This window comes from Passer montanus, unplaced genomic scaffold (genome assembly GCF_014805655.1).
Source record: "Passer montanus isolate IOZ18808 unplaced genomic scaffold, ASM1480565v1 scaffold36, whole genome shotgun sequence".
NCBI lineage: Eukaryota > Metazoa > Chordata > Aves > Passeriformes > Passeridae > Passer > Passer montanus.
The window spans coordinates 6,361,912-6,374,556 of NW_024368374.1; the positions used below are offsets into that span (position 1 = coordinate 6,361,912).

The 12,645-nt window shown below is 34.3% G+C and overlaps 1 protein-coding gene across 8 annotated transcripts in view; it reads left to right on the forward strand.

Moving 5' to 3' along the window:
• LRCH1 (leucine rich repeats and calponin homology domain containing 1) overlaps window positions 1-12,645 on the forward strand; it is a 115,110-nt gene that overhangs the window by 55,576 nt on the left and 46,889 nt on the right. For all 8 annotated transcript variants that reach the window (XR_005628290.1, XR_005628291.1, XR_005628293.1 and 5 more), the window contains exons 3-7: window positions 1,547-1,673; window positions 6,964-7,069; window positions 7,551-7,687; window positions 8,913-9,040; window positions 10,963-11,047. Coding sequence is in view for 3 of the 8 variants with exons in the window: in XM_039716573.1 (XP_039572507.1) it covers window positions 1,547-1,673; window positions 6,964-7,069; window positions 7,551-7,687; window positions 8,913-9,040; window positions 10,963-11,047 (583 nt within the window). In the remaining 5 variants the exon portion in view is untranslated. The remainder of the gene's footprint in view (window positions 1-1,546; window positions 1,674-6,963; window positions 7,070-7,550; window positions 7,688-8,912; window positions 9,041-10,962; window positions 11,048-12,645) is intronic.

Consider the following 12,645-nt stretch of genomic DNA (forward strand, 5'->3'; position numbering starts at 1 on the left):
GAGATCTATATATAGTTTTTGGGCCTTGGTGGATACTGTTCATGTTTTATTTAAAGAAATTCCTTTGAAACTAATGATGATTTATTACTCACTTGCCCTGGCTATGTTCTGTTCCTTATCTCTTACTGGATTGCATCTGAGTTCTGTGGAGCTTAAAAATTGGTTTTACTTATTTTTTATCTGTGTCTGATCTGCGGTACAGGAGTTACTGTTTTAGACTCTAAGCTTCCTCTATTTGAGTTCTTTAGAACTTGAAACAATACTTCCAGGTAATTTTTCATAAAAGTTATGTCTTGGCCTTCTGTAAGGACATTAGAATTAAGAAACCTGGCTCTACAATAAGCATTCATACTTTTTTTCAGCTTCTGCTGGTTAGCAGTTGGAGTTCTCATTTTTATTTACTTTGGGTTTGTTACTTGAGATCTGTCTGTATCCTGGCATGCACAACAGAGATAAGATGGCAGTTTGCTTTGTACAACGTTTTGAGACTGTTTTGTAGAGCATGAATATGCATCTCGATATGCAGCTTTGTAGCACGCTGCTGGTCTGGCTCTTGAAGAAATGCTTTGTGGACTTGCAACTTGTGGAATGCAACTTGTGGAATTTTGATTTTTGCCTGTCTTTGTTTCTTGTCAATATTGCAACTCCTACTGAAATTACACAGGACAGTTTTTGCCATGTGTTCCAGAGTGTGGTCATAGATTTTTACTTTCTGAAGCCTTAACGTGTAGGCAGGAACTAATAAAAAGGGTTTATACTGGGGTAGCACTTCAAGTTACTGTTCATTGTTTTATTACATGTTAATAATCACAAGAAAGAAAATGTTATATTTTAAGGAAGTTTTTAAATAGTCCAGAAGAAACTTAACTATGTTATTCTGATAAGCATAAAGTTTCTTCTGAGAATTGAGCCACGAATTACTATTTTTAATCTTGTGGACATCACAAAGGGTCATGATATTTGTCATCTTTAAGCTCTACCTTATGAATCTTGGGAAGAAATGAACCACTGATAGTCCCAGAAATATTTGCTGTGTTTACCTGGGTTAATAGGACAGAGCCATAGACCGAGACTTACCAAGTAATCTTCAACTATAAATGTGCTTTAAATTAATTGAGAAAATAACCATTTGTCTGTGATTTATGTATTTGTCTTTCAGCTGGAACAAAAGACATCCATTTTAATGGCACATAAAACCACGGGAATGTTTAAATATTTGCAAAATACTGTCTCAGTTGACTTTCCTGTATTCATTAAGAAGGGAAACAGCTGTTCTTTGTGACAAACAGACTTTTTACCATGTTGTTAAACTGATACAATGCATTTTTTCCACAGTGGTAAATTCTGCAATATTGTTAGTCAATAATCAGGTGTTTCTAATGTGCAACTGTCTTCTTATTTATTGCCTTGCCTTTTGAAAATTCCAATTTTATCTGCATAAAATATGACCCACGAAAATGAAGGTATTTTGCAGCTCTCAGAGTTTGTGAGTATACAGTAGAACATCACCAACAGTTTTAATATTTTTTGTTTTGTTTTGTTGCAGTCGAAATCAGCTTTCTTCTTTGCCAGCTTGCCTGTGTGGTCTTCCTCTAAAAGTCTTAATTGCAAGTAACAATAAGCTAGGTTCCCTTCCAGAAGAGATAGGTCAGCTAAAACAGTTAATGGAATTGGTATGTTACTGATCTTTTTTTCACTTTTTATTTTGACTTCTTTTGAATTTAAATAGAAACAGTAAAATTCACTTTTCACATATATTTGAACAAGTGCTTAATACTATAATGTAGTTTGCACAACTTAAGTTTTTAACTTCTCAAGTGTGTTGGGTAGTAACACAATAGGAGTTTGCTTTATGTTCTTCAGGACTCTTTTAAACAGTATCACTGCCCTTGGTTCATTCAAAACTCAGTTTCAAAGTTCCTCATCTTTACCAGTGTTGCTCCCTGCTTGCCCCGGCTCCCTGTTTCACTGTATCAGGTCCTTAAGTTCTGGCATCAGGCTCTACAAGGTTGCACCCCCTGTAGAACCCTTCCCTCCTGCTTCCTTTCTGTGTTTTTACTATCTGCTTACCACACTGCATTCCACTCGAGCTACTGGTCTTATCAGTCTATTTTCATTTTATTTCACTGCATTTGTCATGCAACCTTCCTTTCCTGGAACACCCATCTAAACAGATCTACAAAATGATTATACTCCTTGTTTTCAAAGCTGTCTACACAAGTACTGTTTCTACAAGCAGTAGATCATTTAGAATATATTGTCCAGTCAATGACAGTCTGAAAAAGCAAAACTTATTGGGTATTAATTTAATTGCTCTTGTTTGTGGAAAGTATATATGAGAATGCCTCCCTTTCTCTCCCTTTCTCTTCCTCTGCTATATATTGTAGGCTGAGACTGAATTCTTTATGGCATAAGTCTTCTATTTATTTCTATTCATTTTGACCTTTTGAGGTAGAAATTGACAAAATGTATTTTGACACTGCTAATTTATGCTTAGTAAAACAATCAGATTTGAACTTCCTTCTAGCTGCTGGTATCTCCATTGACAGCATTTACCCTGCATTGCTTTTCTGTGCCTGAAAGTGCCTTCTTATAATATTCTTGTTTTTATGATAGTATTTTCTCCAATAAATTATGTTACAGAAATTAGTAACATTGCTTAAGGCCCCAATGCTGCTATTGATTCTTCATATGTAGTATGAAGTGGCAGCTGTGGGGCTTTTTCCTTCTGGTGTTCTTGAGCAGCATCCTGTGGTATCAGGCTGGTGTTATATATTACAATTGATGTGGCTGTTGATGAGAATGGTGAGGGGTAGTTACCTTTTCTTTCGTTTCTGAGTTATGACTGAGTTCAAGACTATCAAGTTTATTTTCTTTGGTGAGCATTATTAATTTATTTTATCAAATGTTTTAAATTTTTATGTGTGTGTGGTGGGTTTAGTGAGATTTACACAGATGGTTCTGATTTAATTATTCTTAAAAATATGTTAGGTAATAGCACTGTTTTTGTTGTGCTTAAATAGACACAATAGAAGGTGATGGTTCCAGTTTTATAAATAATTTAAGTTAAATTTAGTAAAAAGTTTAGTAAAAAGGAAAAGCTTGAAATCAATGTTGATTATACCCAAAGCAGATTGGGTTTGTTTTGTTCAAGCATATAATTTGTTTAAATTCTGGAATTCTGGATTTTCATATTGCTTTCCAGTTATGGTATAGTTTGTGTTACTGTTTGTCATGAAGAGCAAAACAATTTTTGCTCTAAAAGTATGTCATATGAAAGCTCTGGCTACATGTCACTTTGGTAGCCTAGAAGATGCATGAAAACTGAAAAAGGTCTGATGCTTGTTCTTTTTGACTCAGAAGGCATTGGTGGTGGGGGGAGGGGGGGGCTGAATGAAAAACAAGTTTTTGTTAAATTGAGCATGAGTCTGTTCAGATGACCTGATTACACAGTTTGATGCCACCGTGTTTGTTTGGTGCATTTCTAGTGAAATGAGTTGCACTATTTAACTGGAAATGAAATAACTGTGATGTATTGGGAGAAGCAAATAGTGGTAGGATTGAGAGTGGGGAATCTGTGTTGGCATGTAAACTGTAAAGCAGTTTAGATAATAAAGGTGATCATTGTTCTAAAACACATAAAAGAAACAAACAAAACACATGAAGTCATGTTGCAGTTGTTGCACAAAAAGTTCAGCTGTGAAGAGCAATGCCAGAGTCTGAATGGTGTTGTTTTGGTGTGTACACAGTGCTGGTGCTGTCTGGGCCAGGGGATAAACCCTGAGATGCCACCTGGCTCTGTGCAGTTCCCATATCCATAAGACATTTCTGAGAAATCTCAGGTTCCCCAGGTGTTTCACAAGCTGCATGCAGTGAGATCTGTATGTACATAGCAAAGGATTCTTTTTATCTACTTTTTTAATACAAAATTTATATAGTCATTGTAGAATGATGCAAACATAGTTTGCTGCAAATTAGATCTTTCCAATAAACTCTGCATTTTCCTTTCTATCCTCCAAAATGGGCTAGGTAATGTTTTTCTATTACAGGTACATATTTTTATGAATTTCATACCTGTAGCGTAGAATAACTTTGATATTACATGCAGAAACCTTTCAGGTATTCTTTTAAATTTAGGGTTTTGACAGCTAACTTATTTTGGTGCTTGTAGCATAAGTTTTTATCCCTGCAGAATGCATTGTAATTATTTGGCAAAAAATTTGGTTGGGAAGTTTACTTTTATTTGCTGCAAAAAATCCTTTGACTCAATCATGCCTCTACTGTCAGCCAGGAGAGTGCAAAATTAGTGTGAAGATAATCTGAAACTTACTTTCTGCCAAGGAAAAGTAATTGGGCAGAGATGGCTCAGTAATTGTACCCAAAACTATCATATGTACAATAAAATTCCATTCTCCATTCTATCAGGCAGTGTTGCACTTCTGCCTTCTTCAGATAACAGCTCTCTCTATCTCTGGGATGCTCCTATCTCATGTTGGAAGCCTTCAAATTTCTCACCTGGGATTTATGTCCTTTTCCTCATTCATCTAATCAGAGACAGCAGCCTGACCATGTGGGACTTGCTGCCTGCTGTTTGCTACAAGGGTCCGTGTGTTCACAAACTGTGTAACTTCTTTTTACTCTTCAGTACAGCTTCTGTGTCACAAGCTCTGACTGAATGCAGGTGCTTTTTAGAAACAATGGCTCAGTCAGGAGTGCTGAGTTTAAAGTTATGAAAGGAGGAAGTTCACCTCAATTTGAATGGTTTGGATAAACTTCTGTGTGTGTATGAATAAATATGTTAATGTGGAGTCAGAGTACCTTATTGTTTTTTCTGTTTATCTTGCTGAACATACATGCTGAACTGGATTGGTTTAAGGCCATTTAAACATTACCATAAACAAAGGGAAACAGTTGATGATTTTGCTTTCATGCCACTGAGCTTCATGACACAGAAATTAATATTAAATTTCCTTAATTTATTAAATGTTAAACAAAACCCTTACATTTCTCTGATTTTGACAAATTGCCTTGTCATGGCAGGACATGGTCTATCTGGTGAGAACAAAATAGAATTAATACCAGAAGTATGACCTCAGCAAATACTAGTTCCCCATGGAACTTGAGTGTTTGCACTTCAGTTACCTGCAAATGTCCCTGAAGCCGAGTTCCAAACTGCTGGTTTCCTAATTCCTTAAAAAATTACTGGCTTGGAAACCATAGGTGTTTGATAGTATTGCTTCCATTGTTGGCAAAGTAATGAGAAAGTTTAACACTGTCTCTGTCACAAACACACTCATCAAGTCTAATAATAGTCAAGAGCATAATTATAAGCATTGCAGGCCTTTGTTTTCCATGGCTATTCAAACAAAGTAATAAAAAAATGCAAGTTGAACGACAGTGTTTAGTAGGCTAAAGGATACTGCTGTCTCTAGAGATCTTGTGAATGCTGACATGCTGTCACAACAGATCAGTCTTATTGAGGATGTTTTGAAAGGCTGTAAGTGGAAGTGGACTTTGTTTGTGAGGTTACACACTGCCAGCTTTCTTTTTCTTTTTTTGATGCTTCCACTACTATTCTCTGTCTCTTACCCTGACTTGTTCGGGTATGTGTGCCTAAGTGCACTTGGTCTAGAGTTTCTTTGGCACAAGGTGACTTGAGATTCTGTGCCCTAAAAATCAAGTATCTAATTATGAAGTAATTTAGAGACTGTAAATTAAAAATAGGACAGCAAAGCTTTAAAAATAAATGATCAGGGAACAGTGCAATTAACCAAACGTTGTGACAACTTGGGCAAAAATGCACTCATTAGCTGGGATTTTTAATTTCCTTGTCTAAAAGCTACAGTAATTTCCTGACTGTGTTTTGAGAAGGGAAGGAAGTCTTGGCAGCAACAAGATTCTATTACAAGAAGAAACTTGTTGGCTACAGGGTATAGCATTGCTAGATCACAATTTGGTTTTAGTATCATTTTTTTGTTAAATAGATTTTAGGCTCAAAGATAGGGAGTTAATATAATGCTTTTGACTGGCGTTAAAGCAGGCATCTTCAAAGACATGACTTGGAAATCTGGCTTCTCCAACTTTTGTCTAGGAGTTCTAGATACTTTATAAATACATTTGAAACAGTTGAGAGAGTGGGAGTATTCAGTTGGCTTTTCAGGAAAATGGGGCATTACCCCATTTAGCTTTCATGCTGTGAGATACTATATCCTTCTTTCAGTACTGAAATGACAGCATAATTGGGACATTAGTGAAATTTGCAGGTTGCCTGGGATGTGAGCAGAGGTTTCAACGTCCATTTGGCAGAAAAAAATGATAGCTAGTATTTAACAATTGCCTCATCACAGACTGACTTAATCCAAAGAGTTGATCTTTCAAGCACATTCATAGCAGTTTCTAGCTTGAAATAGTTAAGTAATGCCAAATAAGCTCTGTCCCTTTTCATTATGGTCTGCTGTGTGCCATGATGATAAAATATATGCCTTTACTAACCATCATTACAGAATGTTATTGCTGTATTACTAGTATTATTTTTGTTATTATATATTTTGATTAAATATTCCATCTAGAAGAACGAGAAGCTTTTTAAAAACTCAGATCCACACACTAGGATTTTTACATTTCATCCTAACATATTTGGTTATATAATCACTATACTGAATTCTTCAGATGAAGAAAAGAGCAGAAAAATATAACTTGTTAAGTAAGTAGTTTTAAATATTTCCATAGAGATTAAATTAATTTTCAAAATCAACTTGTTCTCCAAATAACAATTTGCTCTGCTTTTAATGAATGTACAGACATTTTCCCATGATATTTTGTTGTGACTACAGGACATAGATGGTTGCACTTTTTCAGGTTAATAAAATGTCACAATGATAACAGCATTTTAGTTATGTTTGTATTATGGAACATGTAGGAGCTGGAAGTTCATCATTTTTTATTATTACTGTTTCACTGTAGGATGTCAGCTGTAATGAAATCACAGCTTTGCCACAGCAGATAGGCCAGCTGAAATCTTTAAAAGAACTGAATGTCAGAAGAAATTACCTCGAAGTTTTACCCCAAGGTAAAAGCAAATGAACAAAAAGTCTTCACAGTAGCTCTTGTTATAATTTTGACAGTATTTTTAATCATATAAGTAGTTATTGCTAAAAAGTAGGTATTTGTGTTCAAATTTATTCCATTTGGGTCTGCAGAATATAACATTCAATGGTATCCACTGAAGAACAGCGTGTGAGGTTTCTTCAATGTATCCTCATGATTCTAGGCAACTTTTAAGTTAAACAAGTGTCTGAATGTAGTATGGGAAGTGTCAGCTGATTTTCAGGGAAAATAAAAATTTCAAAGTATTTGTTTTAGAATTTCTTGTCACTTGTGTAACAGCACTCTTTTATTTCACAGTATAAAATGGAGTAAATGTTGATATTATTCCTCCCTGAGTTTGTATTTTTCCTGAATGCAAAAGAAGGGTTATTAAGAACATTGTATTATTTTATGCTAAAAATAAAAACTGATATAACACCTTCTCTCCTTTTTATTACTTTTAGAACTAGTACAGCTTCCCTTGGTAAAGTTTGACTTTTCCTGCAATAAAGTGCTTGTGATTCCAATTTGTTTTAGAAAGATGACGCAGTTACAAGTATTACTGCTTGAGAATAATCCTTTGCAATCTCCACCAGCACAAGTAAGTAATAATTGAAGTTGTGTCTTAATATTGGATGGCTGCTAACACATTTTAGAGTGTAAAATGTCACCTTCTGCAATTGCAGGCTTCTGAATTTCAGTCATCACAGACTGTTGATAGTTGTTGATATTTAAATAAGACATAGGATGTATCTAAATAAGACGTTAAAAATATCCTCTGTTCTCAATATGAATTTGTACAGCACTTAAACCAATACACACATCTAGAAGATGTTGATTCTGTTAGCTGTTAATTTTTATGATTTCTATCTGCATATGAAAATTAACATTGGAATGTGTATATAATTTTAAAAGAAGTAGTGATATACTTCCTGGGTATTTTTTCTTTCTGGTAAAATGAATCCAGTTCTAGGAGGTTATACAGTGATTTGCTAACTTTAACTTAAAAAATATGCCTAAATAGTCTAAAACACAATCCATGTGAAGTTTATTTCAATTTATATTGTAAGTTCATAGATTGTGATGCACAAAGAAATAAAACTCCTCTTTGGAGCTGTAGGCCACTCTTAGTAATAAAGATAAGTGAATGCAGCCTGTGTTTGCTGCTTAAGGACTATTTATATTCTTTTTTATTGTTGTTAACTTACTGGACAGTAAATTCAAACTGCATCTCTGAAAGCCACAAGTGTTCTGGCTCAACAGTTTTTGAAATACTTAAGAATTTTTATTACATTGGAGAAATGCTTTTCATAATCAATAGTGATACTGCCTTTAAACTAAAAAATACAAAGCAAGAGGTGTGCACTTAAAGAAAAAGAAAGTTATGAAATGACAATGAATTGCATCATAAGTATTCTTGGACACTATTAATAACCATGTGACCAAGAATATAAAGAGAACACCAGTTAATTAAATGTCATGATACACTAATTTTGAAAATAATTAATTACCCAATTTATGTTACTAATAGGCCATACCATATGTTTGAATGTCTTTTATTTTCGAGTTAGACGCTCATTTGGATTTTCTTAAAGAATACATTATTTTGTTGTTTTCTCTCTTAGGCTCTGAGGGTATTTATATTGGTAGACAGAAATAATTGAGTATATAATTGAAGTACTTAGTAATTTTAAAAAAAATCAATTTTCCTTTAAGTGAAATTTATAATATTAGTTGAATTTCAGGGAGGTTTGTACTAAGTGACAATTGGAATAAATTGCCTTTTTTATTCTAATTTTAAACCTATTTTTTTCCTTGTCCCACAGATTTGTACAAAGGGTAAGGTGCATATATTCAAATATCTGACTGTACAAGCCTGTCAGATTAAAACAGCAGACTCGCTGTATCTTAATGCCATTGAACCACAGCATTTGCCACAGCCTGTGGAAGAGAGGTATGTATGAAAACCTCACTTATTTTTTTCATGTAACATTTACAAACAATTAAATTACAAACAATTAAATACTAAATTAAATAGTATTTATCTTTAGGTTCCACAGTTTTGTTTGTTTAGATGCTATTCAAAGTGTACTTTTTTTGCACAGAGATTTCATTTACTTTTATTCTAATTCAATCCCTGTAAGAGTTCAGAAAATTAAAAATCAGTTCTGATTAAAGTTAACAGCACATTAGTTAAGAGTTTAAAAGTGAACCTTAGTTTAAATCTAACTTCTTTCTAGTGGACTCCTGGAACACGTTGAAAATAATCAGATGGTAGTTACATTAGGTGTTGGCTTGATCTATCTACACATTAAAGCAATTTTAATTTTACATGTTTTGTGATTTTTGTGATGTGTTTTATGATTTATATGTGATTTATATGTTTGCACTTTTGTGACATTTTAATCTTTTTAAATTTATCCAAAATCATCTGTCAGACAAAGAGAACTGCATGAATGTCGAGATGCTTTTAAAATGCAGTGTGCTGATTTGTTAGCAAAATGAGGCAAAATCTTCTATCTGGTATCAGTCTTGTAGGAAATGGCATCTTGTACCATGGTTTAAGGACAGAAACCAGATACAAAGCAGCTCCTTTCTATGAGAATCTCCATAGCTGGTTGGAAATCAGCTTTTAGCCCAGTCTTTCTTTGCTAACAAGGGCAGTGTACTATAACCAATCAGAGAAAGTATGATATCTTTGAAGAGAAGTACTCAATGAAAACAAAGTGTTGATATTAGTGATAGTAGAGATATTACTGCTAAAATCCTGGGAGGAAAAACATCCAAGCGCTGTTACAGAATCTCCCTTTCAGTCATCTTAATAAGATTTAAATCAATTGTTTCTGTCCACGTACCTTTGGAGACCCCTTTGTGAATTTCTGTCAAATAAATGCCACAAGTAAGAAGAATCCAGGATGAAGAGTAGGTGTTTCATTTGGGAAACACTTACCGGTTTTCTATTTTGTTCTTTTAGTATACAAGAAAATTGTATACAGGAATGTCATGTCCTGTATGGTATTTTGGTCACATTGGAGAATACAGGTTTAGGGTAAGGGAATGGTACAGAGTAGATTTCCAAAGGCAGTTTTTGCAAAACAATCTTCAGTGTTTACTGATAAGAGGTAATTTAAGATTAGGAGTAATGAATCAGATACTTTATTCGCATGAAGGCTGATAAAGCTCCTTTCTTAAATTGTGATGTGAATCTGAATTTAGTGTCGCAGCTTTCAGGATAGCAAAAAAAAGGGATATAAGGTATATTTAAAAAAAAAATTAGGTGATGAGAGTACTGCATCTAATAGTGCATTTTAAAATGAGTAGAGGTCATATTGGGTAATGAAACCAGAATAGAGAACCTTTGCCGTTATTACAGTGATTTTTCTCAAAAACCTAAATTCCAAGGTCTATTTTAAGGCACCAAAAGAAGGTTTCTGTGTTAATAATTATTTCAAGCCTGAGGGAGATACATGTTCTGTTTTAATGGATCAATGGTTGCAATTGTATCAGTTGACTCCACTTTGAGTTTTACTATTTTGGTTTCTTTGTCCATGGCTAAATTGCTTCAGTCCTGTGCTGCTTAGCTAGTAACTAAGCAGTTTTGCATAGTGTATAGACAAAAGCAAGGTAGGAGCAGATTATTTCTGTTGCTTCATTAATCCTTAGGTTTATTATAATCCTTCATTAGTCCATTCAGTCTGATCTATTTTACCATCACCAGATTAAATGTTTGGTATTTTAGTGTACTAGGCTATTTCACCTTCTACCATTAAGAATAGTTTGAAACTTGCTCAGAGTTAAGTGAAACCAGAACAGAATTTGAATGTAAATGCTATGATAGCTTTTTATTGATTTTTAGTTTTCTATATTCACATCTAGCATTGATGACATCTACCCAAGTAAAAAGGATTCAGATTCAGGTGTTGGTAGTGATAATGGTGATAAACGTTTGTCAGCAACAGAGGTAAGTTACCTGCCTTTTGTGTCAAATTCCTCTCCCAGCACTCATATTTTGACTGTATTTTAAGTTTGGTAGTAATGTGAAAAGACTTTTAGACTTAAACCTCTGTAACCATATCCTTGACATGAAGTTTACACTAAGAAATATATAAAACAAAGGTAAAAGGAGACTGTGGGTGTTTTTGATTTAAATTTTTTTTTGTCTGTGCACTGTCTGGAGTGGGCATGAGATACTTGCTTCCAAATGGTTACAGACTTACCAATAGTCAAAATTCTCTACAGTTTTCTGACAGTTTACATAATCTAGAGAATGAGAAACAAACCAGAATTCTGTTGTTTTCAACAAAGTAAACATGGTAACAGGTTACAAGCTGATGACTTATGGCATATTTTTCTCTTTGCCTGATTACTCTTTCCTCTTGGGAACTTAGAGTGCCCAGTCTCAGTATGTTCTGTAATGTGGTTATGGAAGATTGTTATAGTGTAGAAACTTCAGAAACTTTGCAGATTTTAATGTGTTTAAATACTCTGGCACCTAGGCTGTGCTGAAAATAAACCTTCAACTCCTTTCCTGAACTTTGCTGTCTGACTGAGCAGAGAGAAAGGGTAGCTTTGTGGGACTAGTGTTGTCCTAAGCAGTTAGAACTGATTCACAGAGGGTTTTTTTCCGTGGCACTCTGTAGCTGAACAAGGCACTAAACATGTGTGAAGTTGAACTGAATAGATAATGATAAATAAGTAAATAATTAGTGATGATGATCTTTCTGAAATATACAGTAACGGCATTTGTAGTCTGACCTAATGGGAAAGGCCTCACATTAAAAGGATGACCTTCTTGCTACTTAAAATAGTTTTACACTGATTCTTTAGAGTTTTTGTCGTCCTTTGAGGAAAAGGGATTTTGTTTCTTTTGGAACAAATGTATGAAGAATCAAACTTAGGTACTGAATTTATAGTTACTCAAAAGCAAATAATGAACATGAGTCTACTTACTCATTGATTGGTCTTCTAAATATAATAGTACATAAAAAAAAACACCATGTGAATTTCCAAGTGTTTGGGCAAGTTTCTTGGTAGATGGAAGTGAAGTAGAATGGTTACGAATTCTAGCCAAATCTCTAATGGTTTACCTCTAGCTGTAAGAGCATTCAGTCTGTTGAGAGACACGTACAAACTATTTTGCCAGTCTTCCTCTTCCTGAAGCTCAGCTGGCTTGTTAATGAAACTTTTATCCCAGGATTTCCTGATTTCCTCTTTAGCTATAAATATCACCTTAAGAAAATGGATCATGTTACCTGTAATCAAAAGATAGCAATTGAAATGCTGCAAAAAATATTTTGAAAACTACTAACAATGAACCAATAATTTTAACTAGCACAAAACTTTTTTTATATAAGAACAATTTGCTCATTCTATCACCACCTGATTGCTGCTCTACTTTTAAGGAGAAATAGATGCTGAGATCAGTAATCCCAAATGCATTTGGTAGTAAATTTACCATGCACTTTCCTTCTGATGTGACCTTTCATACCTGTGTAACACATGGGAATTGTGCAAAAAATACTAGCATGATGCAAATACGTGCTCACATGTGTTGTTAAT